The sequence below is a fragment of the Spermophilus citellus genome (assembly GCF_964194105.1).
Source record: "Spermophilus citellus genome assembly, chromosome: 4".
Classification (NCBI taxonomy): domain Eukaryota; kingdom Metazoa; phylum Chordata; class Mammalia; order Rodentia; family Sciuridae; genus Spermophilus; species Spermophilus citellus.
Window position 1 is genome coordinate 170,354,457 of NC_138185.1, and position 27,291 is coordinate 170,381,747.

The 27,291-nt window shown below is 31.9% G+C and overlaps 1 protein-coding gene and 1 pseudogene across 3 annotated transcripts in view; both read left to right on the forward strand.

Moving 5' to 3' along the window:
- MDGA2 (MAM domain containing glycosylphosphatidylinositol anchor 2) overlaps positions 1–26,619 on the forward strand; it is a gene marked incomplete at both ends in the record, with an annotated part of 775,899 nt that extends 749,280 nt beyond the window's left edge. For both annotated transcript variants that reach the window (XM_081292268.1, XM_081292269.1), the window contains 3 exons: positions 13,803–13,933; positions 23,867–23,972; positions 26,531–26,619. In XM_081292268.1, the coding sequence (XP_081148394.1) occupies positions 13,803–13,933; positions 23,867–23,972; positions 26,531–26,619 (326 nt within the window). The remainder of the gene's footprint in view (positions 1–13,802; positions 13,934–23,866; positions 23,973–26,530) is intronic.
- LOC308648664 (aminoacyl tRNA synthase complex-interacting multifunctional protein 1-like) lies at positions 7,419–8,392 on the forward strand (annotated as a pseudogene). Its single transcript has 2 exons — positions 7,419–7,925; positions 8,077–8,392. The product of its transcript is annotated as an aminoacyl tRNA synthase complex-interacting multifunctional protein 1-like (transcript).
- Positions 26,620–27,291: the final 672 nt, after the last annotated feature.

Consider the following 27,291-nt stretch of genomic DNA (forward strand, 5'->3'; position numbering starts at 1 on the left):
CATGGGAATAATAATTCATGTTTCAGAAAACTGTGGTTAAATGAGAAGGCATAAGAACTATCTGCTGTCAGAGGCAGACACACAATCTTGTATTACTTTGAATCATGAATAGCAGTAATAGCAATAACAAAGTAGTAGTTGACTTTTTTGTAGCACTCATTATGGATCAGGACACCTCACAAATAAATTTGTGCTCATTAAAGCAATTATCCTATTTCACAGATAAAGAAACTGAGATAGAAAGAATTTTGATTATCACTCTCATAACATAATTGATAAGTAGGGGCAGCAGAATAACAGCCTGGGGAGATGAACCCTGAATCTTCCTGTTCACCCTGCAGGAAGGCTGATGGGTGTGTCGTGAAAGCTCAGCGGAACATGTGACACTTGCTTAGTGGTCACAGTGAATTATCATAGATTCTGTGCAGGCATGGAGCACAAGATCTTTGATTTAGAAAAATACATCTATCTGTAGGAGTGAGTAAATTATTGAGAAACAAAATGTAAACAAGAAAAGCCCTTAGAAAGCTAAGAAAGCATACCTGGTGTTATGATGGCATAAACTATGAAAGGAAACTAATCTCCACAGAGTCGTTTATTATCTGATGACTGCTTTATTAACAAAGGTAGGATTAGCTCAACTCCAGTTCTTCTTAGTAGTTGATCATGTACATTTTATTTCACTTACTCTGTTTTAAATGTATTTTGTGGACTTTCATCTTTCCAAGTTTACTTTAGAAGAGGTATATTTTTTTACTGAGTTCTAAGAATAGTTTGATTTATTTTAAAGTATAAAATAATATCTTTATATGTAAGTATGAATCTTTTAGGGCTTTCTTCCAAAAGCATATTTATGCTAAATCCCAAGATAATTTAAGATATTTTTAATCTCACAATTTTTATTCATATCCTCTTTGTTGTCAGTCAGTGGATGTATAGTTGACCTTCTCCTAGCATTTTTTAGATTTTTTTCAGGGTTGGAGCTCAGGAGAGCAGTTCTCTCTCGGTCAACTAATTTGAACCCTTTAGTACCATTTCTCAACTTTATCAGCTCATTGACAGTTGTAGTTTGGGTATTGGGTCTGTTACATGGGTCCCACTCAGCAGAATATAGGCATGCTGCTAATTAAAAATCTAGCAAGCCAGGCACTGTGGCACACATCAGCTTGGGAGGCTGAGGCAGGAAGATCGTGAGTTCAAAGCCAGCCTCAGCAGAAGTGATGTGCTAAGCAACTCAGTAAGATCTTGTCTCTAAATAAAATAGGAAATAGGGCTTGGGATGTGGCTCAGTGGTCAAGTAGCCCTGAGTTTGATCCCTGGTACCTCCTGCCCCCCCCCAACAAAATCTAGCAAACATAACTGTTCCATCCATTGAGTAATCAATTAGGAATAGATGAGAATGGGTGTACTCATTTTATTGCAGTACATTTTATTACATTTCCCAGATACTGCATTTTTTACAAATTGAGATTTTGTGGCAATCCCGCATCTAGAAAATCTGTCAGCACTATTTTCCCAAAAACATGTGCCTCTTTGTTACATTTTGATAATTTCTACACCATTTCAAACTTTTTCATAGTTATTTTCTGTTATGATGACCAGTGATTTTTGTTGTTATGGCTGTGATTCTTTTGGAACACCACAAACCACACCCACATGAGATGGGAACTTCATCAGTAATGTGTATGTGCTGACTTCTCCAATGCCAGGCAATTCTGTCATCTTTCTCTTTCTGTACTTGGGCCTCCCAATTCCGTGAGACACAACAATAGTGACATAAGGCCAACTGATAATCTTACAAAGGCCTCTAAGTGTTCAAGACAAGAGTCACACATCTGTCACTTTCAATCAAAAGCTAGACATGATCAAGTTTAGTAAATAAAACATATCGAAAGCTCAGAGAAGCAAAAGCTCTGCCTATTGTACCAGTTAGCCAAGTTGTGAATGTAAAGAATGTAAAGAAGTTCTTCAAAGAAATTAAAAGTGCTGCTCCAATGAACCTACAAATGCTAAGAAAATGAAAAGCCTTATTGTGGATGTGGAAAAAGTTGTAATTATTTGAATATAAGATGAAACCAGCCTCAGCATTCCCTGAGGCCAGAGCCTAATCCAGAAGAGGGCTCTAACTCTCTTTAATTCTGTGAAGGTTAAGAGGAAAAGGAAGTTTTAGAAGAATATGTAGAACTAGAGGAGGTTGGTTCATGAGCTCTAAGGAAAAGAGCCATTTCTATAATATGAAAGTTCAAGGTGAAGCAGTCAGTACTGATGTAGAAACTAGGGTATGTTGTCTAGAAGATATAAGATGTCAGATGGAGGAGGTTTCACTAAACATTAGATTTTCAATGTATACAAACATTAGATTGGAATATAAGGGTATCTAGGTCTTTCATACCTAGAGAAGAGCAGTCCAAAGGGTAAAAATTAACACTTTGTATTAAAAGCTAATGCAGTTGGTGAATTTACAATGAAGCCAATGCTGATTTAACATTCTGGAAATCCTAAGACATTTATTTTTGTGCCTACAAACACATAATCCACTCTGAAATTCATGAATCCAGGTGTAATTTTTTACTTTCAATTGCTATTATTTAAAAATTATATTTTATAAAGGCTTTAGTTGCCATAGATAATGATTCCTCTTTGTACCTGTGTGAAGTAAATGAAAAACCTTCTAGAAAGGATTCACCATTCTCAATGCCATTATGAACATTCATTATTAATGGGAGGAGGAATATTCATTATTTATGTAAACATTAACTGTTAGCTTGGAAGATGTAGTTGATTCCACTCCTTGGGTAAGAAGAGTTCAAGATTTCAGTAGAGGAAGCAACAGCAGGTATGGTGGAAATAAGAGAACTAGAATTAATAGTGGAGTCTGAAGATGTGAATGAACTGCTACAATCTCCTGATAAAACTCCAATTGATGAGAAGTTGCTTCATATGAATGAGCAAAATGGCTTCTTAAAGTGGAATTTATTCTGGTGAAGATGCTGAAAAATCACTGGAATAACAAAAAAGATTTGGGATATTACAAAAAATTAGTTGATGCATAAGGCAAGGTCTGAGTAATTAACTCCAATTTTGGAAAAAGTTCTGTTATAGATAAAATACTATCAAATAGTATCATATGCTATGGAAAAGTATTTTGTGAAAGTAAGAGTCAATAAATTTGGAGAACTTCATAGCCAACCCAACTTTCAGCAACCATCACCCTAATAAGTCAACAGCCATCAATATGTTGGCAAGATCCTCCACCAACAAAATGAACATGTCTTGCTGAGAATCAACTGTTCATATTTTTTAGCATTAAAAAATTTAAGGTATATATGTTTTTACATGTAATTCTGTTGCACACTTAATGAGCTATAGAGTGATGTAAACAACTTTAATACACACTAGGAAACCAAAAAATCTATGTGACTCTCTGTATTATAATATTTGCTTTATTGTGATTGTCTGGAAATGAACCCACAACATCTTTAAGATGTGCCTGTACTTCATTAAGGAGATGTTGCTTTTAGTTAAAAACCTTACCCCTTAGACTGGGTTTGTAGTGGTAGAGCGCCTGCCTAGCATGTGTGAGGCACTGGCTCAATTCTCAGCACTGCATATAAATAAGCAAAATGAAGGTCCATTGACAACTTAAAAAATGTTTTAAAAATACCGAAACCTGCAATCTTTGCATATATTATTCTCAAACCTTCATTTATCTGTAAACTTATAGTCACTGGTTTTACAAATTGCATTTTAATTGTATTCTTTCTTTTGGAAATCCAGATTCAAGAGTGATTTTTTTCTGGATTTCTAATAGCTCAATTTCATTTATTGCTTGTGGATAATTTTGAATAAGTCTTGTGGTTTTGACTGTGAGTAAATGACAGCATATCATTAAGAAGAATAATCATTGTCTAATAATACAAAAATGGGTAATACATTACCAGCAAGAGAGTCCTATTTGAAATAAACTCAAATATACTATATTACTTACATATTGCTGCACAGCAAATTTTCCCAAAATTTTATAGCTTAAAATTAAAAGTACTTCTTTTTAAAAAAAATTTATAACTCTTTTTCCAAATTTATATGTGACAGTGGGATGCATTACAATTCTTATTACACATATAGAGCACATTTTTTCATACCTCTGATTGTACAGAAAGTATATTCACACCATTTTGTGTCTTTATACATGTACTTTGGATAATAATGTTCATCACATTCCACACCCCATACCCCCATCCCTTCCCCTCCCACCCCTCTGCCCTATCTAGAGTTCCTTTATTCCTTCCATGCTCCCCCTCCCTACCGGACTATGAATCAGCCTCCTAATATCAGAGAAAACATTTGGCATTTGGTTTTTTGGGATTGGCTAACTTCACTTAGCATTACCTTCTCTGGGGATGTAGCTCAGTTGGTAGAGTGCTTGCCTCTCACGCACAAGGCCCTAAATTCTAATCCCCAGCACCACCACACACACACACACAAAAAAAAATGTACAAGTACTTCTTATTTCAGAGTTTTTGTGGGTCCATAATATGAATTACTTAACTGGGTGGCTGAAGCTCAAGATCTCTCATTATATGGCTGTCAAACAGCCAGACAAATGAATCCAGTCTAATTTAACTCAACTTGCGGGGATATACCTCCAAGCCCACTTGCTGCTTTTATAAGGCTTCCTTTTACTTTCTGGGTTTTGAGGTCTGTTTCTTGATGGCTATTGAGGAGAAGCCTCTCTCAATTCCCTGACTGGCAGATCTCTCCACAGAGTTGTCTCATGACATGGACAGCCTTCTTTCAAGTCAAGAAATGAACATGAGAGAGCAAGCAAATGAATGCTGAGGAATTTTTATAACCCAATCTCTTAATTGATATTCCATAATATTTCTGCATTCTAATGATTATAACTGAGTTGGTGATTCCAGCCCATACTCAGGGAGGAGATTACATGAGTATTAATGACAGGAAGTTGAAATTATTAGGAGACAATTTAGAGTCTGCCATACTGATATAATTTATGTTAGTTAAATGCTTTATCAACATTTACTAAAGAAAGAAACATTTCCAAATGAAAGATAGATGTGTTAACCTTTAGCTGTTGATTTACATGTAAATGATATGACAGTTGGCTATTGATAATAATATATCAGTATTCCTATAACTCCTACTGGGCATTTTAATTCTTAATAAATCAGTTGAGTTTCTAATGTTCTTGCAAAGAAATTGAATCTCATGTGAGATCACTAGATATGACATAAGCTTATCAAAAACCAGAAAGAATATATACATTATTAGTTTCTACAGAAAGGGATGTGAGATTTAATCATCATACCAAAAAATTAGAAATAAAAATACAAAAGGCATTCATTAATATATTCATTGAACTTGATAAGAATGGTTCAATAAAGTTGTGCTTCAAGAAAGTTAATCTCACTGGATCAAATGAAAAGGAAGGGAGCCCAGTATGGTGGTGCACACCTATAATCCCAGTAGCTCAGGAGGCTGAGGCAGGAGGATCGTGAGTTCAAAGCCAGCTTCAACAATAGTGAGGCACAAAGCAACTCAGTGAGACCCTGTCTCTAAATAAAAAACAAAATAGGGCTGGGGATGTGGCTTAGTGGTTGAGTGTGGCCCTGAGTTCAATCCCTAGTATACCTCCCCCTCAAAAAAAGATGAAAGAAAAGGAAGGGAAAGGAGTTCATTAATGAATTCTACTCTTCTGTGAGAAAAAAAAAGAGAAAATAGAGAGTGGAGTTGTGGAAGCCTGTTGTAAGAGGAAAAGAGAAAAGAGTCAATACAGTAAGTTTAATGACACGAAATTCAGGGGTAGAAACTTCTGGGAACTTAGTACTCTGGTTGCAAGGGTCAGCCTTGAAGAAATAAACTAATGTTACTTCCAGTGAGGTGAGAATCAAAAAAAAAAAAATTAGTAGATAGGTAACTTTTGACACATTCCTGGATGGAAGAACAGCCAGCAAACATAAATACCTCTATTTTATTTACAAAAATATATATATAGAAGTGAATGTTTGAAGGGTAGATAACTTTAGGAGAGTAGTACAGGGGAGTACAAGCTCATTAGGAATATGAAGATTTGAGAGGTTACAGGGGAGGGTATTAGTCCTCAGGGAATTGAGATGAGTTTTAGGATATAATGTTCAGCTTCTTGTGCATAGTGCTGCTTATTGGTCCACAATTCCAGGGTAAATCTCTAAAACCAGTAACATATGACCTCAACGATATATCATCCTAGGACTTCTCCTTGTAATAACTCTCCAATTCATTCCAGTCACAACTGAAAGTCTTCAAATTGAGCTCTATTACCTGGGCCTTTTTATAGACTCTTTTGTCCTGCCAAACGGATTCATGGTTGAGGCAGAAACAATGTCTGTTGGTACCCTGCATACACATATTTATTTGAGCACTCAATATCTATTAAAACTAGTTTTTTTCCTCTTAATTATGTGATAGAATTAAACATATTCTCTCCTTTTTAATAATCTATTAACATATTTTTTCTTCAAAATACAACTGAAGGAGACTGAGACTACTGTTCCTAACCCTTTGTTTCTTTTGTTCCCATGACTCCTGGTACAAATATCTATGTTCACCACACTGAAATCTTCTTGTTTATAATCTTTGAGAACAGTGAGCATGATTTATTTATATTTGGCTCTAGAACAACAAAGGGTGAATAGGTTTTAAAAATTATACAAACTAGATACTCCAGCTTCTGTGTGTAATAGAAATACAACAAAGGGATTGAAGGTATTCAGTTGACGGTGGAAATGGAAGAAATCATGAAGACCTTATAAGTTATAAAAATAAGAAAAAAAAAACATAGTTATTAACTTAAATTGAATTTGTTTCTAAGTGCTCTGGAAATTAAAGCAAAACATACTTAGTAATTCCAGAAAGATATAAAACTTGCTCAAATAAAAATCTCATGTATTGAAAAATCATAATGTACCAAAGAATAAAATTTTTATTTTGAGTTGAAATATTATGATCCAGATAGGTATTATAATTTAATATAGAAATGGAATTTTAGGAATCTGGAGTTAACTTGTTATATAGCTTATCTTAATACAACATTTCAGTTTATTCCTTAGAAAGAATTGGATTAGAAACAGGAAACAAAAGGTAGCCAGAGGAAGAGGTGCTGGGGAGTTAGTGATATTGGATGAGGAATGGAAGCCTGAGTCTGGCTGAGCAGAGATTAGGACTGTGACAGGAAGGAAAAGATAGATTGTGGGCTTGGATCTTGGAGCACTCAGGCCTTTAGTGGGGTTGTGGCCTCCTTGGGTCATTTCACACTGCCTCCCTGTGCTGCAGGCTATCCTTGTTTGCTTCTGGCTAGGGTGCTGTCCTTGGAGCTGTTCTCTACCACTCCATGATTTTTCTGCCATTTCTTAGCAAATATGGCAACTGGTAATGCTGTTCTAAAGAGACTGAAATGGAACAGTGCAGAGGAGGATCAAATTATTGAATAGCTTGAGCAGCAAGTGGTTCTTCTTCAGGAGCAAGCAATTTTGCTGGCACTATTGAGAAAAAAGAAGAAACTTCTAATTGAAAATACTAAACGGAAGAAAGAAATGAAGAACTGAAACAAGAGCTAATTCAAGCAGAACTTCAAAATGGCGTGGAGCAAATACCATTCCCATTTGGTACTTTACTGCAATTCCATGATTTCTGAAAATGTGATACAGTCTAAACCAGTAACAACTATATCTTCTGGCACCAAAGAACAGATAAAAGGAGAAGAAGAAAAGAAAGAGAAAACTGAAAGGAAAGGAGGGAAGGAGAAAAAAAAAGAGCAATCATTAGAAGAAAGTGCTCACTCTAAGCCTATAGATGTTTCCTATCTGGATCCTCAAATTTGTTGCATTATTACTGCCAAAAAAAACACCTGATACAGATTTTTGCATGTAGAAAAAGTAGATGTTGGGCTGGGGATGTGGCTCAAGCAGTAGCGCGCTCGCCCGGCATGCGTGCGGCCCGGGTTCGATCCTCAGCACCACATACAAAGATGTTGTGTCCGCCAAAAACTAAAAAATAAATATTAAAATTAAAAAAAAAAAAAGAAAAAGTAGATGTTGGAGAAATAGCCCCCAGAACAGTTGTCAGTGCCCTGGTGAATCATGTTCTCTTTGAAAATATGCAGAATCAAATGATTTCACTTTATAAACTGAGACCTGCCGAGATGAGGGGTGTACCATCTCAAATAATGGGAATGTGTGATGTTTCACCAGAAGTGGATAGTTTGGCTCCTCTTAGCAGGTCTCTTCCTGGAGACTGAATGACTTTTGATACTTTCCCTGGAGAGACTGACAAGGACCTGAATCCTAAGTAGATGATTGGAGATCAGATCAAACCTGACCTGCACACTAATTAGTAGCATGTGGCTACAAAAAAGAAGCTCCCTCTGAGGAGAAAGGGAAGGGAGCAAACAGGGCTCAATTTATGACCAACAGTGAAATCAAGTAAGATAAAGTGCTTCCATTAATTAAATACAGTGGGAATATATTTGTCACTTAAAAAAAAAGAGTTGGATTAAATCTGGACAAATATGCTGGTGTTCAAAGATTTTAAACTAGGGAATTAAATGTATTTTTGGTTTTTGTGGGTTTTTTTAATAATAGGATATAGATATAATCCTATTAATGCAAGGGTGCCAATATTTTGAATTGCTTTAAGGTCCTCACTTTTATTCCCATTTTGGTTAAAGACCATATTTTTTTCTGTTTATATTTAGAAATATCAAAACTCTTGCTAATATCTTGTATTTATTCCTCAAAATTTTTGGATTCTGTCCACCCTTTGAAATTTAACACTGTATGAGAGAATATTTGGGATTGAAAAATAATGTTAAGATAATATATCCTCACAGACTCAGAGCTTTGAATGCATCGATTCTAGAAGAGTCTTGATTAAATAAATGTGTAATTTAAAAACTCTTGCATACTGATAAATTCTCAAAATTAAGTTTCTTATGAAAGAAGATATCTGAGGGAATAGATATGGATACTTATTATTCTCCATTTAAATATCAGAGATTAACAACCAAACCCTGGGGTATTTGGTAATTAAAACTAAGTCACTCTTTCTGTTAAAAACTACCCGAAGATTTCAAAGTTCTATGTGTTTGTAATACTGGAAATACAATGTCTTCCATATGACAATACTGAAGACACTGGTAGAGTAAACTGCTTTGTTAAATGAGATGTGTTTAGAAAGGGAGAGGAAAGGTAGAATTTAGCCATCATTTATTACCAATCATGAAATAATCAAAATCTTACTACAGACACCTATCACAAACCCTCTCATAAAGCTGTTCTGTAATCCCTAGTTCATTTGCCTACAAACTTATTGCCTATACAATTCTCCACTGCTGATGGTTACTTAAACAATATATAGTAGAAGCTAATATGTTTAAACAAAATTAATGGTATGAATTTATTGAAAAAGGCTAGTGTTGCAAAATATAGAAGTATCATCTCAGTGTAAATAGTAGTTAATGTTATTTTGTCAACTGAATAAATGGAAAGAAAGTAGCAGTTTTTTCATAAAGTAAAAAATATGTAACTATTGAAAATAAATACTTGTGATTTTTTTAAACTACAGGTCTTAACAGTCACTCATTTCTATTCAGTAAAATAAATTGTACATGCTCTGTGCCTAGTAGCATTTAGGGTTTCATAGAAGATAAGAGGATTATAGTGAAACTTTCTTATCCATCAAATAGTTTATTTTTCATTTGGGGCAATAAATTAGTAACAAAATAAAAGTTAAAAGTAATACATGACAAAATGTATGTCAGAACAAGGGAGAGAATACAGAGGGTATTTTAACCCTCTGTATTAAAATAAAATAAAAGTTTCTATGGAAGAGAAGAAATGCAAAGCATCCATCAGAAGAGGTAAGTAAATAGAAAATGGAAGACAGTTTAGCCAACACATGAGAATGGAGGGTGATCTTCTCATGGGAGAGTGGGGAGAGTGATGGAACCAAAGAGTTAAAGGTCTAAATAAGTGAATTGATATAGATCAGGGAAGCAGACAAGCCTGATGAAAGCCCTGCTTTAGGAAAAGTTCTTGGATGCTGATGCAAATGCAACTTGATACCAGAAGGTATTGTAACAGTTTGAAAAAAATGAACTGACATTGTTTGAGATATCATTGCAATTATATGTTGAAAAATAATATCAATGGATGCATGTAGTCATTTCTATTCAAGCAGAAAATAATGGTTTTATAATTTCCCACTTTGTATGTGTGTATAAAACAAATGATGCTAACAATTACCTATCAATATACATAGATCTTGCCTAGAGCAAGATAATTTAGACACATCCTCATCTTTCACGAAATGTGCAACTCAAATTAATGAGTCTGTGTTACTGATTATAATAAAAATTTGATTTATATGCAAGTGATCTCCAGACCTTGGAGTAAACCAAATGACAAATTAATTCTTGTGAACTTGATAATTCCAAGTATCTATTGGAAATGTGTATGCACCTTTTAGGACATATACTTAAATTACTTATCTAAAACAAATATAATACATATTTATAGTAAAATAATTAAAAGTAAAATTATGTTAAGGACTTAATGAAAGGTCAGAAGTAGGCAAAAGTAATGATAAGTAATGTTTAAGCAAATTATATTTATACTGTAATTTATATGAAATAATATTAAGAATCATGCTATTGCAAAATGCTATGAAAATTCAGAATATGATCATTATTCATGATATAAGAGAATGTCTGAGAGCACTTTGGTCATTTAGCCTTTTTTCTGTAATCATTAAGCAAAAGACATGAGGAAAGTCCTCTTAAATTCCCTCACCTGATTCTTGGGGGAAAGTGATGAGAAGATGAGAATTTTCTAATTTCCCCAAGTGGGGAAAAAGAAGAAAGAAAGAAAAATGTCAATTTTGCTTGGCTATTTCCAGCTGTACAGCATTAGAAATTCCTTGGGGATGATTAATCTTCTATATTTTAATATCTTGTGCCTACTAAAGAATAAACAAAATATCTCTGAGGATTTAAAATTACTTTTGAAGAATATTACCCTATCCATCATATTCGCTTAAGGAATTTTTTACTATAATAATAATGTGCTGAATCAGCTTTGCTGAATCTAACTTCTCTTGAATATCTTCATGCTATTTCACAAGTTTTAATTTTGTTGACCAAGGTAACCTAACATAAGTTTAAATATCTTTTGACACTATATTAATTGTTTTATAAATATTAAGAGCAGAAAATCCTACAGAAAAGGTTTCAAAGTCATTTGCCCAGTAATATAGTTTTTGTCATCACTTCAAAAATACATTAATAAATGAGTAGTTTGTGTTCATTGATTGAGACAAATATTGCTATGTACATAAGACATTCAACTTATTTGAAATTTGGAAGCTTTATTTCAATCAATTCTATTGTATTTTTCTTATAAAACAAATAGCATTGCCTTTTAAAATCTAATCTAACCTCAGTTAAATATCATTCATTTTGTCTATGCTATAACCCAACTATAATTCTGAGATAATTCATACCTGGCTTCTATAGACCTAGGCAAAATATTGTTTACATATTATGTATTCAGCAAACATAGATTGACGTGATTGAAGTCTGAATTTATGTTACGTATTTTAAAAGGAATTGTTAATTGAGAAATGCAAGAATAATTGCAGGCAAAGTATATTCCCTGGTTGAGAAATAACTTATTAAATATTGACACAATAATCTATCATTATTGATATAATAACTGATATATGGTAATATGCTTTTTATTGAAACATATATTTTTTACTTTAAGAATATTCCTAAAGATGCTATGCACTATTTGGTTTGAAAATTATAACTTGGTGTAAAAATTATGATCACTCTTTTAATTTTAACAAAATATCCAATTATTAATTTGATTATAGAATCAATTTTCTGTTAACTCAATCCAAATGGTCGATTCATGCTACCTAAGAGAAAGAAAATTTTTCTATAAAATTGAACAAAAGAAGCTCCAATGGTGGTTGAAGAAAAATACCACAGAATTACTTTGTATTATATATGAAGTAATAGAGAAAATTGACATAGAGAAGAGAGATGCGCAGACAGAGAAAAGGGAGGGGAGAGAGTCCAATGAAGATTCCACAGAATACAGAGTCTTGTGAAACACATAATAGAAAAAGCATAAGCTGTTGGGAAAGACTAACTTCAGGTGAAAGTAAAATTTGTACAGTATATACCTTAGGTTTATAACATACTTAAAATATGACCTTTGTCAAACAATAAAAGATAAGAAACTAAAACAGTGGATCAAGAGGAACTTAAAAAAAGAAGAAGAAGAGCTCAGTGAGCTCAGGAGAGAGTGCAACATCCTAAGAACTAAAGTACCAGGGTAAAGGTTTTAGAAACAAAAGAACAGAATCCACACCATGCAAAAATAAAGCCAGCACTGTGGAAGAAAAACTGGGTTATGTCTTACATCAAAGGGGAAAAAGATACAATATGATAGATTTTTAAAGCAGAACCTGAAAATGCAAAAAGAAAATGTATAAAATACAAAAAAAAAGACCTATAAAGTTGTATGGATAAATATACATCATTCCTTCATTCAATATTAGCTAAATGAATCAGCCTTATAATTAAAGAATAATTGTCTGTTACCAAGTAAAATTTATTCCTTTAATACAATTTTAATTTAATATTATGAAATCTAATATAACTTACCATCTCAGTAAAGTTAACTTTTAAAATTTTATCTACTAAAATATTGCTTTCATAGTGATTATGATATAAAACTCAAACTCCGATTTCAAATCCTACCTTTACTGTTTTCTTGCTGTATAACAGATCAAATTACTTAACTCCTTTAAATTTTCTAATCTATAATGTGGGATAATAGTACCAAATACTTTATAGGAGTTAGAAGATTAATTCTTTATCTGCAGTGTCTAACATATATTATTGTGTTAATATTATTATCATCCTTACTATCATTTCTATTTACATCATATGAAACTGTTGAAAGAGCTGTATCAAATGATGAAATAAAAATGATCTTAATTATATGTTCAAATAACTCTTTTAGAAGAACACTGAGACTTAGATGAAATTAATCTGAAAAACTATACTAAATGATAACATAAGACAAAACAATTAGGGTTAAACTATGAGCTAGTCAGTACATGATTATATGCTATATTTGTTTCCTATGGCCACTGTAACAAACAATAAATAATCACAAATGTTGTGGCTTAAAGCAGTACAAATTTATTTTTTTATAATTATGGAGAACAGAAATCCAAAATACATATTATGGCAGGACAAAATCAAGATGTCAGTAGACTAGTTCCTTCTGAAAATTCAGGGGGAAAATCCATTTCCTTACTTCTTATAGCTTCTAGAGGCTGCCTGTATTATTGACTTGTGGAACTTTCCTCTATCTTCAAAAGCAGCTAATATCTTCTCTACTATGGCCACCTTCTTTCATGTATTAAATCTACTTCTGTTTCATAAAGATATGTGTGATTGCATTTTGAACCCACTTGGATAAATCTAGAAAGTTCTCTCCATCTGAAAATACTTATTAATTCCTGCAAATTCACAGATTCTAGAAATTATAACACAGTTGCCTTTGGATCATGTCATGAAGAGCAAGTTAGGAAATGAAAAATGAAACACTGTAATGTGCTGCAAATTTTTATTAACAAAAAAAAAGTTGGAAGTGTTTGTCCAGGAGAAGCAAAATTGAAACAAAACCAAAAATATACAAAATAAAATTTCATGGTTTTATTCTTAGGTGTTTTAAATGTGTATCTACGATTGAAAGGGCAGACAACAATAGAGAATCCATTATGGTCTTCCAGTGGGAATAAAGGACAACGATGGAATGAGGCTCATGTCAATATATATCCAATTACTTCATTTCAGGTAAGAAAAGAAGTCATTTCTGATCATAAATTTCTGTGTTTGAGTGTAACATCAAAGGTAGATTTTAAGAAAATAGTAAAGTATTCAGAAATTCTGTGATTTGAGTATCACACAAATTACATGGATAAGTTTCTCTTTAGTTCTAAAACCTCTCTTAGAAAAAGAAATGTCCCTTTCCCTTATTAATTAGCACATATTAAGTAATATGTTTGAATAATAATCTGTAAAAATTCAAGTGATTTTCCTGGACAAAATGTTATATATTTCTATAAAATCACATGTGTATATTTCATACAGTGAAGAAAAACAGTACTGGTTTTTATAATAATAGAATGTGGTAATCAATTCTCAATTAATCTGTTTGAATTTTACTTAATGGAATTTTATAGACTTTTAACAAAATGCATCTCTTTGAGATAATGCCCTTTCATTATTTTTTCACTTTTATCATCCTTGTTTTTCATAAAGAAAGGAAGTAAGGCTTAGGTTGATTATAAGAGAGTAATGATAACAGAGCACTTGTGTATCAGGTATGAGGCCCTGGGTTCAATCCCAGTACCACAAAAAAACAAAAACAAAAACAAAATAAAAATAAAAATAAATCATAGAAGTTTCACTGACTATAATAGTGGCCATCATAGCTAGAAACAATATAGCATAAAACTCTTTCCATAAGTTAATGACACAACTTTAGTGATTCTAATAACTATATAACATATATACATATTCATATTTATATATGCATATCTACATATATAATATCCAAATATTTATTTATTTAAAATATCGAAATATTTTCATATCTTTAAAAGGTAATTAAATATCTTTAACATCTATGAATTCATTAAATATAATCTAAAGTACTATTCCTTATTTTGAAAGGATCAAAATGCATTTTATGACAACATATTTATACTCATTTGCGTATATTAATAGCATTGAATGTTTTTTACTATCAGTGATTCATTAGGTGCATTTCATTGCTTATGTGGTAAGAGTATAGAAATTCAGAGACTACTTCAATTATGCTAATTTTTAATTAGTAGCACATCCTTTCTTGTAATATAACCTGTAAAAATCCTAATTGCTTTAGAGGTTAACTACTAAATGTAACCAGGATGATAAAAAGGCATACATTCCTTCACAGTAGTAAAGAATAAGAAAGTAAGTCTAGCTAATTATCTACAAATACATAAAAGTAACTCAGATCATCTGACTATGGGAAAATAGCAGAATTATTTATTTCTGTGTAGGACAACACAGTTGTGAAAATTGACTCTATCAATTTAGTTATCATTAAACTAAATTCAAATGGGAAGACCGAACCCCAAAGCATTACTAATAAAGGTATCCTTAATATTAAACTGTTTATATATATATGTAAGAATCGAAGAGACTTTCTTTATAAAGAGTTGATAGATGTTCTTCTATATATAATTTTGCTTCCTATATGATTGCCTCCTCAAGGCAAAATTATTAAATCAAATACAGATAAAACAAGGACTTAAGAGAATAGTTATATTAATATTGCCTTCAGGATAATCTTGTATTGACATTTCTATTACTTTAATGAACATACATGGGGTGCCTAGATAAAAATCATCTACTCCCATAGACAAGAATTCAAAAATACCTTTGGGGTTTCTACAGGTACATTTTTAGGATAAAAAATTGTTTATCTAGATTGGTGGAAATACACATCTAAATACATAAGTCATATGCTGTAATAACTGCAGTAATAGAGATATACCTAACAACAAAAACAGGGAGGAGAAACAAGAACATCTTATTGTATGAGGTGAAACCTGAACTGAGAGGAATTGCAAAGCAGAGAAAGGAGTTCACTCAGCAAAGTGCTGAACAAGTCAGGGTCATACTACAGAATCTGCCAGAGAGAAACAATAATGTTTGTGTGGAATCAGTACATAAAAAGTAGTCATGGACTGGTGAGTGATGAGGTTAAGGAACCAAAGGAGATTAGGCCGTGAGGAGTCATGAAAGATTTTACTCAGGAGATGACATAATACATGACTCAGCTTGTTGTTTTAAGGTAATGTGGTGCTTAGTATGATGGCTTGTGCCTATAATCCCAGCTATTTAAGAGGCTGATGCACGAGGATCATAGATTCAAGGCCAGTCAGGGCAATTTCCTTCATTGATTCAAAGAGGGAAAAGGGGCTGGCAAACCAGGACATCTTTGTAATGTACAAATAAAATAGGTTGAAAGGATAAACTAAGGAATTGGTACAGACAAGATGATGAATTTCAAGATATACTTGTATGTAAAACCTAACAGAGCATTTTTGTTTGAAATTTTGGAGGTGGAAATGTAGAAATGCATGAATAACAATTTTCAAACTAGGGAGTCTTGAGCAATGTTCATGCTTATTATTATTATTATCACTATTATTTATTTTTATTTGTAACTTGTTACTGGAAAATGAACCCAGGGATGCATTTTTATTCTGAGACAGGATCTCACTAAATTGCCCAGACTGGCCTTAACCTGTGATCCTTCTGCCTCAGTCTTCTAAGTAGCTGGGATTACAAGTGTGTACCATCACATTCAGCAACACATTACCTTTAGGAAAGAGAGAGAGAGAGAGGATTCAAGGATGAATATGTTTACTTCTATATTAGACATTTTCTAAAATTGGTGGAATATTATTTTTTAAACCTGCAAGGGGTATTGTAGTTTATGATTATCTGAAGTTTAGGGAAATACATATTTGTAAGTCTTAAGATTATATATGCTAACAAAGATACAAGAATGGTTGATATTAACAAGGAAAAGTATACACATGAAAAAAGTGACTAAAGGATAGAACCATATATAGCGCTAACTAATCATTAATCATTAAGATGAACTGAAAGAGCATCCCACCAAATGGTATGTTTTAGAGTTAATTGGAAAAAAATTCAGACATCCATGAAATTTAAAGAAGATTATGGAACTCAATTTGAAAAGCAGATTTAGTCTAATGGGACTGTTCCTTAGAATGTAACTGGTAAACAGAATGGTCTCATCTGAGTCATAAACATAAGAAATCTTTTATAAGTGGATACAGTGTCCAGTCTTCTGAAATTTGGATAAAGTTGTAAGGAAACTGGAAAAATCACCATATTAATTAAAATGGTTTCACTGTGCAGAATCAATAGCATTACCTATAGGTGAATATAAAACTATTGCATTTACTCAAATAGTTTTTTTTCTATCATTTTTTTTCATATTAGAAAGAGTTCCAATTGTGTTTATTTTATTTTATATTGTTTTTGCAAGTGAACCAGGTTCATTATTCAAAATGAAAGAGGAAGAATCCAGAAGGAAATGTCCTGGAATATAAATAATGAGAGGGTTTCTATAGGGGAAAGAAATAAAAGAGGCAAAATGCTACATTCAAGTTCGATGTTGCAGACTTATACAAAGGAGTTGCTTTTATTTGTGATTTGGCCCATCTTATTCCATTCTGGCCTGTTTCCAGAATTGCTGATATAAAAAGTTAACTTTTTGTTACCAGGAAGTATTTTTTAATTTATACTGGTCAGTATAAATTCAGAGCAGAAAGTTCTACACTTCACTGCAAATGGCAATGTGTTTTCTGTAGCCACAGGTATTTGTGTACTCAATTACAAAAAGACATGTATAAGAAGGAGATATTCAAGAATGTTCAAATGTATAAAAATTTTATTCATAATGGTCCAAACTTTGGAAAGCTCCTCTCTGCTGCACTCAGCCCTTCTCATTCCAACCTTGAACTCAGAGTGGCCTTCCATAGTTGGTTCTCAGCATGATTACCATTTCTGGAGCTTTTTGTTCCTGTTGATAGTTTTTTAGAAATGAAAAATTTACTTTCACTTGGTATCAATTTTGTTTTGCCTAAAGGACATTCCTTAGCATATCTTGAGGTACAAGTTTGTGAAAGATGAATTCTTTTCACCTTTTTAAAAAATCTATTTAAACTGCATTTAAAAAAATATATTTCCTCTGAGTACAACATTCCTACTTTCCTTTCAGAATTTCAAAAATATTCTACTTTCTTGTTGATATTATTTTCAAGTATGTATCTGTGGATATGCTTGCATTTATTCTTCTGTATGTCGTGTGAGTTTTCTTTGTGGTTGCTTTTAAGATTTTATTTTTATCACTAGTTTTGAGAAATCCAATTATCACATATATGTTTTGGTTTATTTTTAATCTTTTATTTGCTTGGAGGTCATTGAATTTCTGGATCTGTGGGCTTATCATTTTCATAACAGCTGAGGATTTTCTAGTTAATATTTATTCACATATTTTTGCTCCCCCTCTCCAAGCCTCCAATTATACCTATATAAAGCCACTTAAAGATGTTAAACAACTCATGGACTTTTTCTTCCAGTTTTTCTATTTGGTTTTAATTTGGGTAGTTTCTACTGTTTTTATATTCACTAATCATTTCTTTTATGATATCTATCTTTAATCCTATTCAATGTTTTCTTCATCTCAACCGTTTGGCCTCTCACCTCTATAAATTCAATTTGAGTCTTTTTACAGAACATCTTTATGTCTTTAGTTAATGTTTTGAGCACATGAAATCCAGTCATTGTAACTATTTTAGTTACTATCTGCTAATACTAATATTTATATCAATTTTTAGTTGGTTTCAGTTTATTGATTTTTCTTTTCTTTATGGGTTATTATTTTCTTGATTTTTGCAAATATGGTAATTTGGGTGCCAGACATTATAAATTTTACATTGATGGGTATGGGATATTTGTTCATTTCTCTAAATATTCTGGAGCTTTGGAGGAGTGTGGTTAAGTTACTTAGAAACAGTCTAATTGTTTTAAGTCTAAATTTCCAAATTTAAGTGAAACTAGAGGGTGACTCTATATGTGTTTCTGTCTCTCTCTAATGCTTTCTTTCTGATATTTTGTTCCCTGGATATACTCCATCTGCCTTGTCTTCTGGGTTCTCAGCTCTATCTTCTCAAGTCAGATTTGCTACCATTTTCACTTTGGTTATATCTACTTACATCATGGTCTATAAACAGCAATTATGAACTCACATAGTTTGATTTCCACTTCTCAAGGATCATTGTTTTTCATTATCTCATGTCCAGTGTCTAAACACTGTTGTTTCATATACTGTCTAGTTATTTGATATTTCAGTTTGAAAGACATATCTGGTTTTAGTTACTCTATTTTGGGTGGAATTCAATTAAAAAGTAAAGATTTCAAATAATCACATTTTAAGCTATTTAAATTACAAAGGGAAGTAAGGGCAAGTAAAATTTTATTTTTTTTTTAATTTTGTCCTCTATGTTATCTTATTTCTCAACTAAGGGCTTTTAAAATTTCATAAACCTTGATTATGCAAGGAAACAAAATACACTACTCATCCCATGCCATATTTTTTGTTTTAATTTTCTTTTTTTGTTTTTGTTTTTTTTTATTTCAGAATTACTTCAGAAAACATATTTTTAATTCAAAAAATCATTTACAAACTATCAAGGTACATCTTTTACATTTTGGAATTTTAAATGGCCTATGACTTTGAGCCTCTGTTTCACTAATACTTATATGTTTTCTTTGTTTGAAATTGCATGCCTTTAAATTAGTTTGATCTATAAACCATTTAAAAAACAATTACTTGCAGTACTTTGAGTGTGGCCAACTAGATTAGTTAACTGAAAATAAATTATTATGTAAGACAAATAGAAGTTTTATTCTACTGAAATATCTTCAGGGGGCTTTTTTCCCCTAGAATTAGTTTATCATTTCAGTGCTTGTGATAAAAATAACTTTTGCCCTATTTGGAAGGATTACAGCAAAAATTTCCAAAAAATAAAACTAACTAAGGTTAACAGTGTTAATCTTATAATGTTACTTAAAGTTTATACCATACAGCACGGAAAATAGCTAGATTTTCTCCATTTAGTTGAAAGGGATTCTTGTAGATTGACTATTCTTATATCTCTTTTAAATAAATTGGTTTTAAGACAATTTAGATACAAATAATTAACAATAAATATGTACTGGTAAAGAAATGGTAAGCATTCTCATTATATCGTCATGGCTTTATGTTCTAACTAATAATAATATTAATAATGTCAAAAACACTGTAATCATTAGGAGACATTCCATGCTCATGTAGTTACATATCTGAACTCCTAAGCCAACTTTCAGGGCAATTATGTATAGACATTATGATGGCTTTGGTTTAACCACTGAAAACAGTTTTCAATTGCAGTTCACAATGTGATCTATTTCTTAAGTCTTCAACAGGATTCAAAAGCCCGTGTATTATTTCAGATTAGAACTTTGATAACCAATTGACATTTGTCCAGCAAACTGAACTGGCAGTCTTGTGAGTTATACTCATTATTAAAATTTGAGGCAGTCTCCCTATGGAAGATTAACCAAGCTATGCACCTGGTCTGTTGTGCTGCCCCAAAACTCTTTTATAATGGTTCAGAATAACTCAGTTATTTGCTGAACCAATATTAAAATAGAGGTAACATCATTAATTCTGATAGCTGTATTTTCAAATTTATTTATATCCTGATGTTTTTCAAAGTGATAAGCACAGTCACTCCTAACACTACATTTTTCAACTTTTAAACTTGGCTCAGCAATAATGATCAAGAACAATTTATCTCTTGTCAGTAAGAAAATATGTTGTGAATATTTGCAGAAGACACCAAGAACATTATATCAGATCATCACAAGAGCCTTATATTCTGGGATGCTGTCACCTACTTTCATTAGTGTTGTATGTAGCTCTTCTCCTCTTGCTGAGAAATTATGTTTGAACACAGCTTTGAGAGCATCATCTACTCATATCTATATATTGATATCTATACTTACATACTTTCATGAATTATGTTTGTATGAAACTGTCAGTTGATTAATTGAAATAGTTTTGTGTGGTAAATTTCACTGTAAAAGTCCACAAGATTGTTTAATCCCCACTTGAATTTACCTAGCAAGAGTTAATTGTCTTATTATGATGGATTTCTTGAATATTAAGTTGGCTGAACTGCATGCACACACTTTAAACTTTTATAGTTTACATTTTAAACTTGTTACTTCTGTTAAGAGAAACCACTTTAAACAATATTAATGTGGTTGTGTGGGAAGAACACAGATTTTGCATAATTTCCTCCTCTTTGAAGAAACCTAAATTTCAACATTTTCTCCCTGGGTATCCAGCTGCTATTAATTCCTTCTTCAAGTCAATTAAACCCAATGCCTTTCAAAAGTACAAAGAAAAACGGAACATAGTTTTAGCCCTGTAATCATGATAAAACTTGAGATGAAGTCAGAATCATGATGAAACTTTATAAACATACAATGTAATTTAAATTTTTAAACAAGAGAGCCTCTTTTCTCAAAGCAAATACAATTCACATTTTTTCAGTATATGTAGATCACATCTTCCATGTTGAAATACATCATATTTTAATGAAGTGTGAACAGTTTCTCATCTTTATTTTTGACGAGAAGTTATCAATCAAGTTTTTTTAGAAAGGCTTAAAAGTTTAGTTAAGGAACATTTTTTCAATTTAATACCAAATTTTATTCTTTAATCTACCTCACAATGTAAAGAAAGAATTATACTTAGATCTTAGTTGAGAAGCCATTTATAAATATATTGGAATAAATATAGAATTTAATTATAATAATTCAAAATAAAATTATAGTCAAAATTTAGAATATAAATGAAAATGCAATAAATATATTTCTTGTGAGACTGAATAAATTTTAAAAGAATCCATATCTTTTCAATAGCAGAACTGCCATGCAAATTAAAAGAAAGAATCACACTGTGCAGGACCTTTCTCTGAGGAAGATTACAGTATTTTTCTGGCCTGTCGAATTGGATTCCCTATCATCACAGCATTATAAATAAATGTTAAAAAGGTGAATTATGAATCTTCCAAGAGTTTAAATTATCATAAAGTATTTTTATCATACTAGTAAGTAACTACCAATTCCTGGATCTGTTTCCACACAATGTCAAAATGCACTATCAATGCTTGTCAAAGTAAACACATATGATGGCTTTGCAAATCAGTCAAACTTTTATTACTGTCCAGCTTTATTCAGTGTCACTAAGGGCTAAACTGTTCGCATAAGGGAGGGTCCTAGGTATAAGCAGCCCTCTGGACACAGGAAAGTTCATCTTCTGTTGATCTGTAAACTGCACATGGGTAGTCAACACACTGCCAGCAGGAAGCAGCACATACATTACCTTGCATCAGACCATCTACTTCCTGATGTTCACCACCATCTGCTCCCAGCATTCCCTGTCAATCCAACCACAAAAGTAGCTGTTCTTCACCCTTCTCTGTTTCAGGACTTAGACCTTCAGCACAAACCTAGATCCAACCTTGTCATTTGATCAAAGTACAAAGGGAGGTAGGAGGAAGAGAAGAAAAAAAAATTAATAGAAAAACAAGGTGATGAAACATTAAAGGCAGTAACAACACAAGTTTTAAGTGCTTTGAGCAAGTGGTAGTATTGTTCTAGTTAACATATGGATTCCCAAGGAAAGTGACTGTGAAAAGTTCAGGAATGATTTTGATAATATATACACATTAATTTAGATTTTAAAATATAATCCCATTCTATTATATTGATTCCTGACTGCAGATAACAAGAACCTACTGATGAAAATAATTATGTACCATAAGAAAAACTAGATAATTTTATCAAACTATTCACCTTTATACAGCTAAGGGAAATCCATGTACTTCCAGGTCTGTTTCTCTGGCATCCTTCCCAAGGTGAGAAGATTCTGACTTTGGCTTCACATGGGTAAATTTAAATGGTTACAAAATCACAACATTTTAATTACTCCTATTAGGCTCCATCTGAATGTAAATTGTCTTTCCCATGACTACACTGCAAGTTCTGAATCATACTCTACAAGCAGTATTCCCTTTCTGCTTCCACTTCCCACTACTATCTATTAAAATTAAAAATTTGGATAATTAAGAAGACTTTTCTTATACTGAAATTTCCATGCTAAAACATTCTGTTACTTTACTCCAGAATTAAAAACTTGACTTGCATGCAGAAATCTACACTACATGCCACTCAATCATTTAAAATACCTACATAAGATAAAACTTATTGTGATGATAAAGTAAATATTTTATTTTTAAATCTCTCTGGGAATATAAGCTACTCAATGCAAGGTTACCTTTTATTATCAAAAGAATTAAAAAGTTTGCTGGAAGCAAGGAGTAATTTGGAGGTTATGGAGAAAATTCCAGAAGATCTGGTGTCTTTAAAAAAGGAATAATAAAAATTTGAACTGTGTGTATATTGTCATCCTCTCCAGAATTTACTAATAAAGACAGTCAGATTCATTCTTCAATACTTTTTTATCATTAAGCTTCAATGACCATCTCTATTGTAGACAATGGAAATTCAAATGTTTGTCATTAAACATTCTACATAAATAGAATCAAATATCTTCAGGTTTTAAAATTAGAATATAAAAACTGAAATAATACAGGTAAATCACAGGTAAATATAAGAAACATGATGACCCTATTCAATCAACTTGCAAAAGAGCAAACTATTTCAGAAGTGGTAAACCTCAACTCTAGGCCTTAATAAGCATAATAGTATTAAAAAGAATTCAGAACTGACTTATTCCTTAAAATATTTCTGGAAAACTAGTGCTGTAAGATATCTTTAGAGGAAACCAGAAGGAATCTATTTCAGAAAAAGATTGCTCTAATAATTTTTTTTCTCACCACTGAAAATTAAAATAGAATTTTAAGTAGTTACTTTTATGGCATTATTGAATTATATATTGTGTATGTATTATATTATGTTATTGACTATTGACAAATTTACATTTTTCTCCTCAATTTCTGAATAAAAAATCATTTGCCAATCAAAACTCCACATTTAGGTTTGTTTCCTTCATATTTGTAGCTCATTTTTGAAGGTATTCGAGGCCCTGGGATAGAAGGTGATATTGCCATTGATGATGTATCAATTGCAGAAGGAGAATGTGCAAAACAAGATCTAACAACTAAGAGTAAGTGTCTTTTCTTTGGATTCTTTTGATATAATGCTGAAATACCATAACTATTAAATTAATGTAATCTAATTGTAATAGAGAAAATTTTATTTATTTACAAATTTCTTATATTTAAGTGTGAAAGATTTGAAGGTATTTTTAATTAAATTTTAATATAAAATAAAAATAATTTTGATATAAATTACATTTTTACTATTAAATAAAATTTAATCTATTTAAATTTGTACTATTTATTTCAGAGGGTTTTTTTTAGAATTTTATTAAAGTATTTTGGAATTCTATATACTTAGTACCACTTTATATAATTACATTTGGTTTTTATCCTCAAATAGTTTAAACAATATATTCCCTATATCTAAGTTTTGCCAACCATTTTAATAGATTCAGTATTGGAAAACAAAAACAAAAAACTTTATTATATGTGTTTAGTAATGGAGTAGCCCCCTCTTTTCAGGTATAATTGCTCTCCTCTCTGCCCAGAATCTTATTTAGTAATTTGGTCTCTGATTTTTACATGGGTTTGAATATTATGGTTTAGTGATATGTTCAAATTTAATTTTTTACTACAGGTCCACTTCTTAATAGAAGAAGGATATATAAAAGTGAAAAATAATGCAAAAATCATTAGAATTATGTGAACTGCTTCTTAAGATCCTCAACCCTTGGAGATGTAAATGTAAAATTATTCCTATTAAAAGTTCCTCCAATTCTTAGGCACACCTGCAATCTTTAATGTTATGGTCATATAAAGAAAGAGCAATCAAATTAAATTTACACAAATAATTCATCAATAACTTAGCACATATAAAATCCATATTGTACAAGTGTAGAGCAAATCAGAGTCTTTGTTAGCTTGTATATTTAGTGAGAAATTATGTCAGTCTAGATGTTGAAAGTCAAATTTGTACAACTACCCATTGATTGCTCAGATGAACTGAATTGCCTCTATTCTTCAGCACTGAAAAAGGACAAAAACTAAGATTACTTGTAACAATAAGCCATTTTGCTCATAGTTTCTTGTTATTGCACTTAGCATTTAAAATACACATTCAGTAAAGACTTTTCCATGGATCTGGATAATTTTGCTTTAGAAAAGCAAATGCACCAAATAAACCAGGTTTGTCTAATGCACACAAAAAATTTCATTTTCCTCAAAGAATGTGGTGTATTTTGAATTCTACAGCTTGAATCAGTGGCAATACATTATATTAACTCAATGTAGCTACCACTTTATTAAAAAGTTTTACATTTTCATATTTTAATCATTGAAAATTATAAATTCAAACCAATAAATTGAACTGAACTTTCCAAAAGAGGAAAACAAAAGAACATAATTTACTCTCTAGAGTAGATAGCAGAAATGACTATGGCAGCACACTGAGACTTCATTATTACACAATAGAACATTTTTATAATCAGTTTTCTTCTCTTGAATTAGAAAATTCGGTGTGTCTATTTTAAATAGGTTAAATATGAATATGCTGTGTATTCTTATTTTGCCTCTGTAAGTCAGGGGAAAAGTATCCCAAATGAACCCAGATATTCTATTTGGAATGGGAAAGTATTCTGTTACATTTGTCACTATTTAACTATCACTTATTAAGTGCAGTTTGATAAGTGAATTTTGATTGTTTGATGAATATTAAATTATTGTTAATTCATAAGTACAGAACAGCATGAAGTTCAAAATCCTCTTCCTAATCCTTCCCAGGCAATAAAAGGTGGTATGGCCCATAGCACCAAGAACTAAGGTTATAAGTCTCTACTTTCCAAACCTAGCTCTCTCTTAGACAAAAACTATTTTGTAAACTTAGGCAGACTAATATATTATCAGGCCTACTATTTGCCCTCTTGAGTCAGGTATGCATTCTAAGAAGCATCACAAGGACAGCAAGCTTTAACTGAAGTATCAAGTAGAGGGATAAACTCAAGGCAGATTGGTGGAAGGAATTATTTAGTTCCAGTGGACTTCAGAATACTTCAAAAAGTTAAGCTAGAGAGAAATTTATTTACATAATTCATAGATAGTTAAACAATGATCTAAATATAAGCAATGCACTGGTATAGTAGTGAAATTTCTCTAACCATAACCATTCCTTCCAACTTGGCAACAAGAACAGTTTTTCTCTCTGTCTTCAGGCTTAAGTCCTTCCAGAAACTGGAAGGGGGAAAAAAAAAGAATCAAAACACAAAACGTCTTTTTAGGATTTCTGAGAATTTTCTCCATGTGATTGCTTTCATAGGGCTAGCAAAACTGGAAGGTGGAGCTCAACCATAAACCTGTGTGAAATTGTTCTGAAAAGTTTTTATAGAATATCATGTCAATTTAAAATCTGCAAATATTTTTATTTTATCAAATGATTGTTTGATCAAGTTTATTTCTTTTTTGTTTACCTTAGAACTAAAATTGATAAACAAAACTATTTTCCAAAAATTTTCCCTATATCTAATTTGTTTTTGCTAGCTCGCTGAAGTTGTATTAACATTACATAGAATGCTTATACTTCTTTATTTTTTTATTTATTTTTTTTGGCATTTATTTTCCTTATCTCTAGATTCCGTTGATGGTGCTGTTGGGATTTTAGTTCATATATGGCTTTTTCCGGTTATCGTCCTCATCTCTATCTTGAGTCCTCGAAGGTGACCTTATCCTGGCAGAGGCTATAAAAGATTCACCAGGCACTGGCATGAAGAAAGAGTCTTTGTAAATGGACACTGAAAAAAACAAACTACCAAAGATTCCTCCACTGACTACTGACTCAAAAATAAAATAATAGAAACAAATTTTTTTAAGCACTGGGGATAAAAAGACATCATGGAAGTATAACTTATTCCAAACTACATATAAATGATAATCTTGACCTGAGTAGAAAAGAGACCTTCAGGTGCTTTTGTGGCTAAAAAGATTACAGCATCATCTGGTTGAACTCTGGAAAAAAAAAGAAAGAAAGAAGAAGAAAAGAAAGAAAGAAAAAGCGCTATAGAAATCCTCGTCAAAGCACAAAGTCATGGCTGGTTTTGTTTCAAATGAATAGTTTGCTTGTTACCATGGAAACCTAATGGCCTGCCAACAAAAACCTCACTGTAAACAGGGTACGTGAAGAGCTGGCATTTATTTTCCTTTCAAGAAGGTTTTACGTATAGAATTAAATAAATGTAGGCCCTTTTACCTTTGGCTGTTACCCTTCCTTGAAAATAACCCGGACTCAGAATTATTTAAAGCATTCATGTTCCTTCCCACCTTATCCCCACCCACTTTAATTACTATTATTTTTTCCCTCCCATGGCTAAACTAGATAACTGTATGCTGTCTCTT